This window comes from Sus scrofa, chromosome 10, assembly GCF_000003025.6.
Source record: "Sus scrofa isolate TJ Tabasco breed Duroc chromosome 10, Sscrofa11.1, whole genome shotgun sequence".
Lineage (NCBI taxonomy): Eukaryota > Metazoa > Chordata > Mammalia > Artiodactyla > Suidae > Sus > Sus scrofa.
This window is the reverse complement of record NC_010452.4, coordinates 69,176,847-69,194,226: the sequence shown is the minus strand read 5'-3', so window position 1 is coordinate 69,194,226 and position 17,380 is coordinate 69,176,847. Positions and strand designations below refer to the sequence as shown.

General features: G+C 42.6%; 1 protein-coding gene across 16 annotated transcripts in view; it reads left to right on the top strand.

Moving 5' to 3' along the window:
* Positions 1 to 17,380, top strand: part of ZMYND11 (zinc finger MYND-type containing 11) — a 136,185-nt gene that overhangs the window by 101,414 nt on the left and 17,391 nt on the right. For 13 of the 16 annotated variants that reach the window (XM_005668264.3, XM_005668258.3, XM_003130850.5 and 10 more), the window contains 7 exons: positions 7,948 to 8,025; positions 8,793 to 8,885; positions 10,565 to 10,652; positions 11,622 to 11,677; positions 14,058 to 14,135; positions 15,029 to 15,147; positions 16,956 to 17,163. In XM_005668264.3, the coding sequence (XP_005668321.1) occupies positions 7,948 to 8,025; positions 8,793 to 8,885; positions 10,565 to 10,652; positions 11,622 to 11,677; positions 14,058 to 14,135; positions 15,029 to 15,147; positions 16,956 to 17,163 (720 nt within the window). The remainder of the gene's footprint in view (positions 1 to 7,947; positions 8,026 to 8,792; positions 8,886 to 10,564; positions 10,653 to 11,621; positions 11,678 to 14,057; positions 14,136 to 15,028; positions 15,148 to 16,955; positions 17,164 to 17,380) is intronic. The other 3 variants (XM_005668265.3, XM_005668262.3, XM_005668260.3) reach the window with 1 other exon arrangement.

Genomic DNA, 17,380 nt, shown 5'->3' with positions numbered 1-17,380 from the left:
TAGCCAGATTGCTAAAACTAAACCAAGACTAAGTTGCTATTAGGAGGTCAGTCACCATGGGTACGTAATGAATTGTTAATGTTAACTCAGTTCTGGGTAACTAACTTTGAGTCATTTGCACTGTGACTCAGGAGGAAAGCTATTTCTTGAAACTGGAATAGAAATGTACTTCTGAATCCTTTTTTCATTCTTTTGAGTATGTAGCAATAGTTTTTTTTTTTTTAAATCTCAAAATTAAGGAGAATTATTTAACATTCAAAGTGAAGTAGGACAGAATGCTGAATGAACATATATTCTTTATTGTAGTAAAGAATATATGTTCAAAATATTTTCTGATTAGTCTTTTTCTAATGTGGGAAATTTATTAATATTTTACCCTGAAAGTACGTACCTTTACATAAACTTCAAGATATATATTAACAAACCTGGAGTGGAGATTGGATTTTTAAATAAGATAGAAGTATTTTTTTAAATGTAGGCAATCATAGTATTGAAAATTATGAATGAACATTAATCAGAATTTTTTATCATTTTAAAGGCAACTGAATTATATTTTTATAGTCACAAAAGTAGGAAATTCATTTTTAGAAAGGTCTTTGTCTTTACCAAGTACTTTATAAGGCAGTTTTGCTTTTCATTCCAGGCTTTACTAGAGGAAAAAGTAATGGGACATTGATAAAGTATTTTTAATTGGAGCTAAGATATAATTTGTAAAATCTCATGTATTATTGTCTTATCTCTTTATAAAACTACCTGGCCCCAAGCCAGGAGAAAAAAAATCCACATACTTTCCGTATTTCCTTCCCATGATGAATTTCATAAGTTATGGTCGGAAGGGCTTGGGTATGAGTGTGAAACATTTGGGGTATATTTTGTCTTCATGATATTTCTTTTGGTGTTCAATTTAGAATCTGAATTGAACTTTATTTTTTAATTTTAGCTCTAAGGGATTACAGAGATAATAGTTGGGCTGGTTCCTACGTCAGGACGGTTAGAACTTAGTCTAGATAAGTAGAGAGCTCACGTAGTGTTTCCAGTATTGATGCGCTGACAGTATGTGCCACGTGCACACTGTTTCCTTTTAGTGTCTCTGCAGGTGCAGGAGAGGGAGGGGGAAGGAGGGGGAGGTAGGCAGCTAGTATTCTTGTGGGCTGGTTGTCAGCCTCATTAAGCAGAGAACATACGATACTCGTTCTGTGACCCCCAAAACAGACAAGCTCATTTATTTTCAGAAGAGACTGGAAAGGCTCACTCAATTGAAGAACCCATCCTCCCTCTGCCCTTTGAATCTGCTTCTTTCTTTAAAGCCTGCTGTTGGTAGAGGAGGGAGGAACAGGTGTACACAGCCTGTGTTCTATAAACTTTTTCTGAATGTCCTTTTCCTATTCTCAAATCCCTGTAACATGCTGCAAAAGAATTTAAAGTTACCCCCAAAAGTACATTTAATCCCAAATGATGACATTCCTGACATAACGGGAATAACATAACACCTCTCTCTCTGTAGCCAGTATTTTTGGCAATTTCTTTGTGAGGCTGTAATGGATACAGACTACCGCATGTTTTCACAGTACCCATCAGTTGAGTGGCATGTAGAATTAATTTGAGATTATAATAGTTGGTAAATTACCCTAGACTGGCTAATACAAAGCGGATTATATCATCTGACCTTAGTCAAAACCTCCTAAACTCAGTCAGAGGACCAAGAGTTGACTTTGTAAAAATTAACAAATGTAGATACAGCTGAAGTAGCATTCAGTGTTGTCTTGTAAGTCTGTTTGAACAAGTCCGGGAAACCTGTGCATTAGTGATTCTGCAGAAGCAACTTCTCAAGTAGGGAGTGTGTGAGAACAGAGTCCCATTTGCCAATACACTCCAAGCTATTGTTTGTGGTTTGAATTGTCCTCCAGGTTCACCTTTCACCTGTGAGAGATGACAGATTAGGAGAGATTTTTAAACTTAAGTCCTTTTAACGTTTTAAAGTTTTTAAAAAACCCAAAAAAACTATTGCCAGAAACTCAAGTGCAAATGACTGTTGCTGTCCTGGCCACTGGAGGTTTAAGATGGAGCTGTAGGAGTTGTGCAGCTAAATGTGGTACCTTCCACATGCAAAGTGGTTAGCCAAGGCTCCACGCTTAGTGCTGGCAACAGTGTGGTGTTCTGCTCTTCCGGTATGTCGGTACTGGGGACGAGCAGGACTGAGCAGTCGTATTAGTAGAAAACTGTCCTAGAAAGTGATAGTTACTGATGGGCTCCTGGTACAGAAGAGAAAGGGCCGGACTTGGGGCCACTCCCACCAGACCAGCTTCCACTGTTGCAATTACAGATATTGGGTTTCTTATGAATTATTTGATTCTTTTTTATTCTATCTTTACATGTGGTTTTAGAGAATACTGTAGAGCCACTAATTTCCGTAACATAGGCAACTTGTGTGCAGTTAAAATTCATTGTGATTCATTTCTGTTCGGTGGTTACAGCTACTTTAGAGGAGAGCTTGGAGCTTCTTGACTCCTCAGACAATAGAGGTAACTGCTGTGCAAATTAGTGTTTCTCCGGGTAAGCTGCACCAGGACCACTGGATGTGCTTGTTTAGAACGCATCCTTGGGACTGAGGCTCCAGTACGCTCAATGGCCACAGGCTCATTAACATTCAGGTGGCTTCCAGTTGTCACCCGCCACCAGCCCTGTTTAGGAGTCATCTGGGAGTGAAGTGGTGCACACACACCAGAAGTAAACAGAATGGTTTAGAGGAGCCAGAATGTGGTAACGTGGCTTGGGTGTGAGTAAGTGTTTCACATTTTAGAAGGATCTCATGTTGCTGAGTTCAGCTGCGTGGCAGTGAAGAAGGCATTGAGGGTGGTTAGTAGTGAATCGCCATGAGTTCAACTAGTATTTATTGGGCGTCTACTGTGTAGCAGATACTGTGCAAGGCTCTGGCCAGAGAACACTGAACTAGCCCATCAGGGACCCTGCTTTCACAGAACTTCTGGTCCAGCCATTGGCAAGATCAACCCAGCACCTGTTTTTGTACTGCTCATGAGCAGAGAGTAGGTTTTTATACTTTTGAATGGTTGAAGGAAAATCAAAGGAGAAGTAATATTTTGTGACATGTAAAAATTACAAGAAATGAAAATTTTCGTATCCACCAGTTTTACTGGAACACAGCCCTGCCTGTGGAACGCATACTTTATTTATGGCTGTTCTCTCACCACAATTGCATGTCTGACTTGCCACCAACTGAATGTCCTCACAGCCTAAAATAATTACCGTCACAGAAATTACCTGGACAGAAATCTGTCTGCCTTGGTCTAGCCTCCTTGGGTCAACCCTCCTGGTGTTGGGAAGCCCCAAGAAAATGAGGAGCCTGGTGAATAACAGGCTGGGGGCTTGGACTGGATGAGGTGGAGCAGCACAGATATATTTGTCTAAGGGAAATACACTGATTTCTGATTTTGCACTTCTTTCTTTCTTTTGGATGCTTGGTGTATAGAAGTGATATTTCCAGAAGTTAATTCTCTGCTGACATGTTCCTACAAGTGAAGAGTGGGGTCTCTAGGGCACGTGGAAAATTCTGGACCTTTAAGTCCTGAATGTTCCTTCAAACAGTGGTACTTGGGCATCGTTATCAATAAATAATCAGCTGTGGATAAACCTTGGCAGGACCAGAATGTGCTCCTACCTTCCTCCAGCTAAAACACTGAAAGACACGGAGTGTGGCTGAATTACTTGATGTTTTATTGTGGTATCTACCCAGACTCACCTGATTTGTGCTAATCCAGCAGTTATTGTAGCTGATATAAGGGTTCCTTACTCAGGAAGATGTTTAAGATTTTCTGTTGTTTGTCCCTGAAAGGGAAACAGCTCCTCGGTTATGTGTAACAGACCTAAGCACATCTTAATCGTTCGTGGATCTCTTACCCACCTTTGTAACACAGCTTCAGCCATGTGATTACTGTCATCTTAAAACGGTTGCAACAACTTTGGACGTGTAATGGGAAGTCTCTCTCTTTATTATTTGTAGATACTGACCAGAGTCACTCCCTTATGCTGCCAGGTGATGTGAGCAGTTACCAAAACCTACTGGGCTTTACTCTGGCGGGCCCTGGGCTGCCCTCTGTCGCAGAAGGGCCTGCACTGAGGAGTCCTGAGGTCTGCAGTAGAGGCGGGTGCAGCCCTTCAAAGCCTGAGGGAAAGCCGGGTCTACAGTAAGCCACAGAGCTTAGACAGCATTAGTTTTGTTTTTCTGACGTCGTCAAGAGCTATCTGCTTAGGTGTGTTACAAACATAAGGACTCCTTTCATGCCTGTTGGTTTTAGTGGCTTTTTCTCAAGCATGTAAATGTCCTGGTTTAGCTGACAGGCACTAACTCCGCTGTGAGTGTCACACAAGGCAGCCCACAACATGTTACCTGAGAAGTCTCCAGAAACCTCGTACGCAGCCCTGGACAGAGCTGGATGCTTTGTTGATTTCTTTTGTGAAATACCAAATCTCTGAATTATAACCAGAAAGTATCAGAAAGAAAGCATTATATGGCAAATGCTTTGTCCTTACAGATTATTAGGAGAGATTATGCATCCGTTCAGGTTCTTCCCTTTTATGTGCTTCCCTTTACTGAGCAAGCTCCTCAGCCTGCACGTGTGGGAAGTGGGCTCCCCCAGCATCCTGGACAAGCATGAACAGTGCGAGATCCAGCGGGCAGCCGTTCACTTACCAACCAGAGTGCTGAAACACATTTCAGTTCTTGCCCTACATCTTCAGTAGAATCCCATGCTTGTCACCATAGAATATGTATTGGACGACAAGTGAAAAATAAATAACACAGAGGCTTTCAACAAAATAATCCTCCTTGGATAGGAAAGTTCTTTTGGTGACTCCTGCACAGCTGGAATCATTGAAGTTTCTAATGTGTTAACTGAAAAGAACCATCACATAGTTAAAATATAAGAGAGAGATGCCTTTTTGTTTGTATGAGCAAGTAGCTGGAGAGAATTCCTAGATCAGGTGTCGCTTTGGAAGGCAAGTGTTGCCACCATGCCTCTTGACTCTTCTCAGTGCAGCAGCAGAGGTTAGGGGCTACTGCATGCATGATACAAAATCAAATTTTCATCCTCTAAATGTTTTATCATTTAGTTTTGCAAAATTAAGGCCCTTGGCCTGAGCTCTGTGCATTTGGCTTTGCATTTCCCAAAGAGAAGGAAATGTTGCTGTGCATCGTTGTGCTAAATTCGCAATTCATCTAGAAATGTTTGCACAGGAAAAACCAAAGTGAAAGCATTCTGGGAGCATGTAATAGCCACGTAGCTTGTAGGTTCTCTATGGAGAGGAAGCAGGAACTGAAAATAAACCTTTCTTGGGGAATTACATGAACAGTGTAAGGCACAGTTACCTAAACTAAAGCAAAATAAAAGTGTTTACTGTTTCAAAATGTTTCGGGATTTTTTGTTTCAAAGCAAGAATGATCTAGTTAGGATGTTTTAGCTATACAGGCATACCTCGGAGCTATTGCCTGGAGGTTTGGTTCCAGACATGACAGTAAAGCAGATATTCCCGATGCATATAAAAGTTAGGTTTGCACTGCACTGTCGTCTATTAAGTATGCTAGCATTATGTCTAGAAAACATGCATACCTTAATTTGAAAATACCTTATCGCTAAAAAATGCTAACTATCATCTGAGCCTTCAGTGAGTCATAATCCTTGCACAGTAGTAACCTCGACGACCACTCACCACAGATCACTGTGACAAACAGCATGGTAATGACAGTCTGATATACTGTGAAAATTACCATGTGTGGCAGAGACACAAAGTGAGCAGATGCTGTTGGTGAAAGGGTGCCAGTAGTTGCTCGATGCAGGGTTGCCACAAACGTTCAACTTGTAGAAAACACTGAAGTGCAATAAAACGAGGCATGCCTGTAGCGGTACCCTGGTTCTAGCACTGTGTGGAGAAGCACTGATTTGCTTTGCTTTCAACGGCTCCAAACCCAAACGAGGGTGGATTCCGGCTAACAGTAAAGTACTTCGTAGGTCGATGTCAAGAGGGCAGAAAGAACACCCCTGTGCGTGGACGACAGCGGGGCAGCCTGGAGACAGGGGATGCCGTGAGCACCGTCTCCTCTCAGTGGCCATAGACGTCCCAGTTCTAGTGGACTTCAGTGTCTGGAGCGCTCCCTGCCCCCGCTGAGCTCGAGGTATTCAGACCCAGAGAGGAGAGCACTCCCCCCTTGCCTGGTTTGGCACAATTTTATGAGTGTTAAAGCAGTATTTCAGTACTACATGCAGTGCTGGTTGTATACGTGCCTGAATAGTATGTTACCTATTAAAAGAACCACAACCCCACAGATAGTGCTATAGGACCTCTAACTGCTGTGGATTGCTATGATATTTGAGGAGTCTCAGTGCGCCCAAGATATTTCTGAGTTGGCCTGATAGAGCGTGTAGTTGGAGGTATTTGTTTTTATCCTCCTCTCTTTATAAGGAAGTACAGGTTTCCCAAGAGGTACGGAAAAAGTAGCCTTCTTGTCCGTCTTACCCTTTCTTCCCCACATCCAGCAGCTCATCGAGCTGTTTAGCTTAGACAGCAGTGCGTGGAAGGTGTCCTTTCCAGCAAGAACATTTGCACAAAAGTGTTAATAGCTGATTGTGCTTCAGACCCTTTGAGAGAATCATTCTGTTTGGCTCTGGCTTACTGGAGGGTCAGCTAATAGTTCTCACATGTTTGTGTGCCTGGGTATCACTGGGGATTTTGTTTAAAAACGAGGATGTATAAGCTACATCAAAGCCTCCTTCCCCCAGGATTGTAACCTGGGGTCCAGGAAATGGCATTGCATTTTAACTCCACATCTGCACCACTGGTTCTTGGTCTTGGCCAGATATCACAGCCACCTGAGAAATTAACATACAAATGACCGAGTAGATGCAGGACACAGGGCTTTCCCCCAGAAATTCCAATTCAGATGCTCAGGAAATCTTTTTTACTTTGTGTTCAGATATTTTCATGCTGTGTATGTATAATCAATTTGCTTAAGCCATGGCTAAGATTTCTCATTTGCTTGAGAAATGTTTGCTCCTTCCTCCACATATTTAGCATATTGAGAGAAATCCTGTGTATAAAGTTCTTTGGGGAGTAAATAATAATAAAACTGGGTAGAGAATCATCATCCAGTGGCCTGACAAAGTTAAAGCGTCTATCAGATAGTGGCCCAGCCTACTCAGTCCTCTGCAGTGCAGCCTGCTTGCAGTCCAGTGTCTGCTGTGGTGTCTTCTTGCCTTTGACTAAGGAAATGGGAGCATTGGCCCTTGTTTGCTGGCCGTCTAGAAATGACATAAAAGGTAGAATCCCGTCTTTTTTCTTCATGTGAAGTTAAATTATCTGAGAGATAAATTAAGGAGTCTGACTAGCTTTTAGGCAAGACTAATAGCCATTGGAGTTGGTACTGAAGAGTTCCGTAGCACGTTTAAGAAGATATGTGGATGTGTCTGCTGCAGGTGCATAATTCCTAAGAGAGACAGGCTTCTAATAACCTTGTTAACAAAGAAGAATATTATATTGAAATTCACCATGTAATATTGCCATTTAAAATATCCCCTACAGGATTTCAGCCATCGATATTTTTTATAAAAATAAGTGATTCTACATTATATCATTATTATATCAACATTATTATTATAGTTATTATTTCTTTTCATCTGAAACTTGGTTGAAGTTTTAACGCATCAAGAAAAGAAAAAGCATAATTCTCTAACTTATTATGTCAAGTATAACATATTTTCTGGTTCTTACCTTGTTACATTAAATGCTGTTTTTTGCTGTGCAAATTTTGAAATGTTGGAAATGATGCATACTAAGAAAATCTTTGCACACTATAATCTCTTATATATAGACGTCTTTATATATGTATATAGATTTATAAATGATCAGATTTTACATCAACCTTTTTGTTTTCAACAGAGCATCAAGAAGAAAAACACAAACAAGCAGGAGATGAGCACATACCTGAGGTTCATCGTCTCCCGCATGAAGGAGCGGGTGCGTCCGGGGCTGGGATGGGGGTGGGGCTCTCAGAGTCTCCCCAGATGTGCTTCACTCTGGTTTAGTCTCTAAAAGTTAATGATTGACAAGTAACAAATATTTAAAGAGTAGTACGAAGGGTGGAAACCACTGCTGTCGTATTTTTTTAGATTTTTTGTTTTAGCTTTGTTTTGTTTGTTTTGTCTTTGTTTTTTTGTTTGTTTTGGTTTTAGATTTTTTGTTTTAGCTTTGTTTTTTGCCTTTTTTTTAGGGCCACACCTGCGGCATATGGAGGTTCCCAGGCTAGGGGTCCAATCGGAGCCAAAGCCGCTGGCCTACAGCATAGCCACAGCAGTGCCAGGTCCAAGCCTCATCTGCGACCTACACCACAGCCCACGGCAACGCCAGATAATCAACCCACTGAGCGAGGCCAGAGATTGAACCTGCGTCCTCACATAAACTCGTCAGATTTGTTTCCCCTGAGCCACGATGGAAACTCCCTGTTTTTGTTTTTGACACAGGCATTTCTTTAGCTGCATTAGATTAGAAACATTTACATTTAAAATTCCATTTATCAGAATGAACATTTTCATTGATAATTAGTTTTTTAAATGAAATTGAATTTTCCAAAGTAAATGTTCTTTCTATAAAAACCTGAAGAAATGCCACATTAAACTACGGCACATGTACATTTTTCATTCAGTTCTAAAGTATTTGTTCAGAAGTTTGTGTTTCGCCCGTCTCTCTAGCCATGTTTTAAACGGACATGTCTCACAACCTTTCAGGCAATCGACCTTAATAAGAAGGGGAAGGACAACAAGCACCCCATGTACCGGCGGCTGGTGCACTCGGCAGTGGACGTCCCTGCCATACAGGAGGTAAAGCGCCGCGGCAGCGCAGCCCTGGCTGTGCACCTGCGCCCTTGTGCGTGTACTGTGCTCCCTCCAGTGCTCACTAGGGGTCATCTTTTAAGAGGCCTGGAAAAGATTCCTGACGCTGTCTGGTCGGTGTAATTAACACCCGGGTGTGGTTTCCTAGTTTTAACCCCAGTGCTTAGGAGTCTCTGTCAAGGGAAGACTAGAGCATAGAACTGATCAAGAGTCTTGAGAAACAGTGACATGAACTTGAACAAAGATTTTAACTAGAAAGTGTGGTTCTTCTTAATTCAAGTTCTTAATTTCACCTACTCTAGCTGAGGCTTGCTAATGGGCTTGTTAATGTTTAATTACAAATTACAGTAAAATTCAGTGAACACTTTGACCTGCGTCCAGTTAGGTTTGTAGATGTGCTGATCTGTACCTTATGTCATTTTGAAGTTTTAAAATCATACCATTGTCCATAACAGGGAAACCACAGGAATAAATCATTTTGCTCATGTCTTAATCTGCTTAATTTCTGAGAAAGACTGAGGCAGATGATTTCAGTGAAAGGGATAAATTAAGGTTGTTCATACAAACAACTTTAATTTTCCCTTCTAACCCCAGATTGCGTAGCCTCTCTTCTGACTCTGAGGCTCTGAGAATGATGAAGAACTCAGCTGCCCTTGCTGCCCTCTCCCTGCATGCCCCCCACCGCCCGCATTCCCCGTCTGATCTTCTCAGGCCTGTGGAACCCAATGGCTGGGTCGATGGTGCCTTATTAGCAAGGGCAGGCTGTAAACAGAAATACCATAAAGGAAATGAAGAGGAAGACGTGATTTTTATGCTTTCAGGAGCTTGCCGTCCATACCAAAATATAGGCTGTGAGAGTCCTTGGGGAATTCTGGGTGCAGGTGTTCCCAGCTGGGTTTAGTCAGGTGGCCTGGAAGTGCTGGGCGGTGCTAGGGTTTGAACATCCCTGAGCTGGAGGTAATGAGAAGTTCAGAGTGGAGGTCAGGTGTCTATATTCACGAAAGAGCCCTGTGCCCCTTGATGCCGGACAAGAGCCAGCAATTGCCTCGGGGCATGGAGGACCGTCTAGGACTTTATTTTAAAATTATTTATACATCAACACCTCATCCCAATTCAGAGTTGTAACTGTGTCTTCTTCGTGGTCATGGTAAACTCTCTCAGAGGCTGACAGTTCTTTCTTTTTTCAATCCTTATTCTCCTGAGTTGTAAAATCGTAGGTAGATAGCTAGGGTCTCATCAGTCCCATTGACCAAAGCTTTCATTATTTATAGGACTTCGCAGCAGCTTTCATCATTGTTCATGCTACATTGTTCACGTGGGTAAATAAATATTGAAGGCAACAGTGGCTGCAGGATGTGGGATCTGCCACACCTCCCCACCCTGCAGTGGTAACGCATCAAGAAAAGAAAAAGCATCAAGAAAAGAAAAAGCATAATTCTCTAACTTATTATGTCAAGTATAACATATTTTCAACAGAGTATCAGTGGTAACTGCAGGGAGAGCTGTGGGCTTCCTTCACCCACACTCTATCAGTACGGTGGGACACGGGAATTGCCGTAACGTCGTTTGGAAGGTTTTGCTGTCTCCCCTGCCCTAACACTGTTAACATAATGCAGACAAGTATTTTCACCACTGACCCTCTGTCACTTTGTTTTTTGCCCCCGCAGAAAGTGAATGAAGGGAAATACCGAAGTTACGAGGAGTTCAAGGCCGATGCTCAGTTGCTGCTCCACAACACAGTGATTTTCTATGGAGGTGGAATATTTTTTGTTTTTTCTTTGGGGTGTTTTTTTTTTTTTTTTCCTCTCATGCTTTTTACATTCCATGTTGAAGAATATCTTTTTTTTTTTTTTTTTTGTCTTTTTGCCATTTCTTGGGCCGCTCCTGCGGCATATGGAGGTTCCCAGGCTAGGGGTTGAATCGGAGCTGTAGCCACCGGCCTACGCCAGAGCCACAGCCACGCGGGATCCGAGCCGCGTCTGCGACCTACACCACAGCTCACGGCAACGCCGGATCGTTAACCCACTGAGCAAGAGCAGGGATCGAACCTGCAGCCTCATGGTTCCCAGTCAGATTCGTTAACCACTGCGCCACCACGGGAACTCTAGGAATATCTTTATAAAACATTATATTAAAACAATACCTTGATGATCTGTAAGTAGTTATATTAGGGTTTAAACTTAAAAATACTTGGTAATGTAGTTATAGCCCGTGGCATTAAAGGGCCAAAAGCATTATTTAGTACACTAAATAATGAGATATTATTATTCGTAGTTTTATTTATAAACTTATAAACATAGTTGAAAGTCTTAAAAATTTTTTATTATAGTTGATTTACAGAGTTGTGCCAATTTCTGCTGTAGAGCAAAGTGACTGTTTTTTACATATGTACATATATATGTACATGCGCATTCTTTTTTATATGCTTTTCCATCATGGTTTATTGAAAGGCTTTTTATAAGCATTTTGATTAAATCTGATTTTTCCCCATTAATGTCTCATCCTCCAAAGGTAATGGAAGTGGACAGTATATACCTTGAGTGTTAAAGCCGCCTATGGAATCTTATTTCACTGCCTGAATTTTATGTTAAGTGTACACTTTTGTTTTAAATGGTGTATATGCACTTGGGTTGAACGGAAAGAAAATGTAAATGGCAGTGTTACTGTTGATAGTCTCGTGTTTCTAGATTGTTGGTGACGTGTGTCCTCTGTCTTCAATTACAGCAGACAGCGAGCAGGCTGACATAGCAAGGATGCTCTACAAAGACACATGTCACGAGGTACTGCCCGCGCCTGGTGACTGCACCCCGCTTTAGTCTACATTAATCTGCTCCAGAGTTCCCCTCTGCTTACATATTTTATAATTTTGCCATTTCCCTTAAATATAACTCTGTTTCCGTGTTTGACATACATGGGAAATAATGCAAAGTGGTTGGGGGATGGATTCCAGCAGAACTGTTCTCAGAGAAATCTGGGGAGTTAGATTTAGTTACTTACGTAACTTCTACAAGGAAACTGTTTTCTCTTCTGTAATTACCCTTAAGAGTTTTAGTTGCATAACTGCATGTAAATGTATTACACTGGGCAGGCACTCAGTAATGTTATTGCTGTCTTTGAATGAAAGATTGAAATTCACTTCTTACTCTACTGTGCAGGCAAAAGGAGCAACCACACAAAAGCATTCATATTTATACAACAAATGAAATATATATTTAGGGAAGGTTTTTGGGGGTGGTGTTTCTTGTTTGAAACACTAATCTATAACCATACTGTATTTGCAGAAATGTCTCAATTTATATAAAAATTTCTGTTCCTTGACTTTTTTTTTTTTTTCTTCTTTTTTTTTTAAGGGCCACAGCCGCAGCATATGGAGGTTCCCAGGCTAGGGGTCCAATCGGAGCTGTAGCTGCAGGCCTATACCACAGCCACAGCAATGTGGGATCCGAGCCGTGCCTGCAACCTACGCCACAGCTCATGGCAACGCTGGATCCTTAACCCACTGAGCAAGGCCAGGGATCAAACCCGCTTCCTCATGAATGCTAGTCAGGTTTGTTAACCGCGCAGCCACGATGAGAACTCCAAAATTTCTGTTTCTTGATTCTATTGCTTTTTTTTTTTTTCCTTTTTACAGCCGCACCTGTTGCATATGGAAGTTCCTGGGTCAGGGGTGGAATTAGATCCCACTGAGCAAGGCCAGGGATCAAACCCGCTTCCTCATGAATGCTAGTCAGGTTTGTTAACCGCGCAGCGGTTTTTTTTTCTTTTTACAGCCGCACCTGTTGCATATGGAAGTTCCTGGGTCAGGGGTGGAATTAGATCCCACTGAGCAAGGCCAGGGATCAAACCCGCTTCCTCATGAATGCTAGTCAGGTTTGTTAACCGCGCAGCCACGATGAGAACTCCAAAATTTCTGTTTCTTGATTCTATTGCTTTTTTTTTTTTTTCCTTTTTACAGCCGCACCTGTTGCATATGGAAGTTCCTGGGTCAGGGGTGGAATTACAGCCACAGCAACGTGGGGTCTGAGCTGCATCTACGACCTACGCCGCAGCTCACAGCAATGCCAGATCCTTAACCCACTTAGCCAGGCCAGGGATTGAATCTGCATCTTCACAGAGACAACTTTGGATCTATAACCTTCTGAGCCACAGCAGGAACTTCTGTTTCAAATTTGACTTTTGTTTTTTTATTCATTAAACATATGTTTATTGAGTGTCTACTGTTGCTGTGTTAGGAGGAATAAAATGAGGATCAGGATGCTGGCTTCCTGCTCATGGAGCTGCGTTCTAAAGAGGGAGACTCAAGAAAAGAACAGACAAAATAGGTTTCTTTACAAGTTATAAAAGGATGTTATGAAAGAAAACAGGACTGAAATGGAGAAAGAGGCAAAGTTAGGGCTGCTTTTATTGGTAGTGGATATTTTATATGAGTAGACCAGGAAGGTATTTCTGATGAATAGGTTAATACGTGTGCTCAAGTGGAAAGGCATCAGTGAGGCTGGAAAACTGAGATCAGAGGCACTGGGCCCCCTGAGAATCTGTCTTCTGTTACAAGTGCAATCTGGGACCTTGGGGTTCAAACAGGAAAGGGGCAGTCTCTTCCAATATTGTTCATTGGAAAATTAAAATTTTAAGCTTAAGGAACAAAATTCAAGACTATATACATGAAAGAGAATGTTAATTTGCATGTATCTACTCTGTTTTTTTATTTTTGCCTTTTTAGTCTTTTTAGGGCTGCACCCATGGCATATGGAGGTTCCCAGGCCAGGGGTTGAATCGGAGCTGTAGCCACCGGCCCACGCCACAGCCACAGCAACTCGGGATCCGAGCCACGTCTGCGACCTACACCACAGCTCACGGCTATGCCGGATCCTTAACTCACTGAGCAAGGCCAGGGATCGAACACGTGTCCTCATGGATGCTAGTCGGGTTCATTAACTGCTAAGCCATGACGGGAACTCCATGCATGGATCTTCTTTATATAGTTTTATGCGTGTGTATATATTTTGGGGGGGGCCTGTGTACTCGGCCTGTGGAGGTTCTTGGGGCAGGGGTGGAACCTGTGCCACAGCAGTGACTGTCAGATCCTTAACTTGATGTGCCACCAGGGAACTCCGCATGTGTATATTTTTGTAGGCTAAAATAGTTGCTTTTCTTTTTCAGCTGGATGAACTACAGCTTTGCAAGAATTGCTTCTATTTGTCAAATGCTCGTCCTGACAATTGGTTCTGCTATCCCTGCGTATGTGAACCTTTGAGATTCTTTTTCTTTTTACCTAAGTGTCTGAGGCACTGCTCTAAGGAAGCTTTTCCAATTTACCTAAAGAGTATAATCTTTCTGAATTTTTTTGTTTTATATTATATGTGGTGTTAAATGAGTACAAAAGCTGAAACATGGGAAAAACAATGGGTCGTTATATCTATTTCTGACTTCAAGATGAGGACTTTAAGAACAGGAATAAACATTGAATCCTTAATATATAAATAAAGTAAAAATTTGCTTTTCCTCTCATTCTCTCACAAGAAATCTAAGCCTTTATATACATTTATAGCTGTGTGATTTCCCCTAAAATGGCATGATTTCAAGGAGGGTGCTGAACAAGAAGCCTGTCAGTGTTCCGGGGCAACCCCCACCCCCGACACCAGCGTAAGAGCCTGCCTGAGACCCCCCAGGCTCTGAGACTTTACTGTGCTCCTCGGTCACTTGGGGGTCTCCTTAGAATTTGGATCTCTGACTTGGTAGGTCTGGAGGAGGGCCTCAAATTCTCCCATTTCTTACAGGCTCCCAGGGTGGGACTGTACTTCAGGAAGCAAAGTTAGGGCGTTCTGTTTGCCACTGTGAACTCACGTGGCCCTCGGCTTCATTCCAGAGTGCACAGGCTATCGAGAGTCTTCTCACTGCTTCTGCCGTGAAACGCAGGTCCACACTGCTTACGCAGATTTTGATTTTTTTGTGTTTTTCTTGGAGGCAAAGTCAATCATTCCTGGGGTGGGGGTAAGTTCTCTGTGTTTATGGTTAAAAAGTAATATTTTCAAGGTAAGGTATTGTACTTGACCAAGTAGTCCAGTATTAATGATACACTGGTATTTAATACTTTAAAAGTGATATGACAGGGTATAAACTTTTATTTCTAGATACCTAATCATGAACTGGTTTGGGCTAAAATGAAAGGTTTTGGGTTCTGGCCAGCCAAAGTCATGCAGAAAGAGGACAATCAGGTTGACGTCCGCTTCTTCGGTCACCACCACCAAAGGTAATCACAACGCGTGTGCAGCTGTCACACCTGGGCCTCCGGGAGCCCTGGAGCAGCCCGGTCCTGCTGTGACCACAGCTCCGGGGGCCTCACCATCAGAAACAGCGTGAAGTCTGTTGTAACACCAAAGTGTGTTTAAGTCAGCACGTTATACAACTATAAATGTAATAAATTCATTGAGTAATTAAAAAAATTTAATAAATCAACACGTTAACTTGACTGAGGACCTGACAGTCATTTCTGAACATGGTATTTCTAGGTGTATTTCTGATGATGGTTGTTAAACAGGACAGTTTCAGTAACTGACACTGTTGAACTCAGGACTTTATTTTAGAAAAGAAAAGATCTACAATTTTACTGTAAATCCAGAATCCTTATCCTTTGCTCTTGCTGATTACGGTGTGCCCAGTGTGATATTTGAGGTTAATGATGAGGACAGACCTTGAAAATGATACTGTCGCATTAGAATACGTGATTTATTGAAAAGTGGACTTTATAAAGATAATTTTAACTACGTAAGCTACTCATCATATACCAACAAGAGATGGCCATCAGCTGCAAGTGTTGTTAATGTAAATGCTTTTACCACCATTTGTAAATGTGCAGTGCAGTGATGTTAACACAGTCACATTGTTATGCAGAGACCGCCATAAAGAAATGCAGTAAACATCCTTTTGCTGGCTCATCATGTCTCCACACGTAGGTGGGAGAAAAAAATTTCAACAAATAAATGATTTGGGACCAGTCCCTCTACGTGCTCATACCAGAAGCTGCCGTTCCCTCAGCAGACCCTAAACAGGTTGTCAGGCTGGAGAGCTTGTGCTCTAGAAAATGTCTTGCCAGCTGTGGCTCCCGCATCCCTACAGTGTCCTGTCTCGTTTGTGACGTTGCTCCCACCTGGAACTCCTCCCTCTGTGTCTCAGTCTTACTCCTCTTTCAAGATCAAGCCCAAATGAAAGCCATGGCCACCCACAACTGGCCGAAAGCCTCTTCCCCTCCACAGTAGCCCGGAGTCACCCTGACTGTAGCCTGCATTGTTTCCCCCTTGTTCCTCACTTGCAGGCAGCAGTGTATGTAGAGGCGCCAACCTAGTGAGCTAGGCACACCCACTGGGCACCCTCACTAGATTCTAGCTACTAATTAGATGTTGCTGTCTGGGCAACGTCTCCAGCTGTCAAATAAGGCACGAGCAGGCATAGGTCCCACACACTGTTGTGTGCTTTGTGGTGCCTCCTGCTGGCACATGGCGAGCCCTGGCTGGGTTGGTCCAACACTCTAGTTGGACACTACTTAAGTCCAGTCAGGTGATTAGCACCCAGGAAAAATTTGTCCAAATTTCTAGCACTCTTCCCTGTGGAACCAAATACAGTTTTAGATCAACTTTGTGTTCCTAGGTGAGAACCTAGTTGCTGAATGATACAAACGCTTCTCTGTTAATCATGGGTCATCCAATGAAAAGGGACATGGTATAAATATGACATAGCAGATAATGGTTGTTAGATGCCCTCATTTTATATCTGAGTGTCTCATGAAAATTTCTGGGTGTTTTCAAATGATTCTGTAGTTCTGCTGTGCACATAGCTAGATTTTGAATAACAGAGTAATCAAAACAATGAAATATTGAACATTTTAAAAAGGACTTGTGAATCACTCCATGTCTGAGAACTTTGCTCTGGTGACCATGAAAAGCAAGTTACCTCACCTGTTTTCTGCTTGGTCAGAGGCTTTACTCAGGGACATGGTGCTTTACAACGGCCGAGTTTCTGTCTTTTGGAAGTTTCTACCACCCCTTTCACTGTTGTTCGCAGGGCCTGGATTCCTTCTGAAAACATACAGGACATCACAGTCAACGTTCACCGGCTGCATGTTAAGCGCAGTATGGGTTGGAAAAAGGCTTGTGATGAGCTGGAACTGCATCAGCGTTTCCTCCGTGAAGGGAGGTTTTGGAAGTCTAAGAACGAGGACCGAGGGGAGGAGGAGGCAGAATCCAGTATCTCCTCCACCAGTAATGAGCAGGTGAGGGTTCCAGTGAGAAGTGCCGGCTACCACTGTCAGTGTGCACCTCGCTCGCCTCGCGGGGGTGAGCGGGGTCTTCCTTGCATGTAAAGCGCTCTGCAGTAAACACGTGGCCACCACCACCCCGACCGGCACCGCAGCACATTCGTGCTTGCAGGCTCTTGGCCGGGAGAATCATCCAGGGGCTGCCAACCACGTGGTCTAGAAAGAGCTGCCG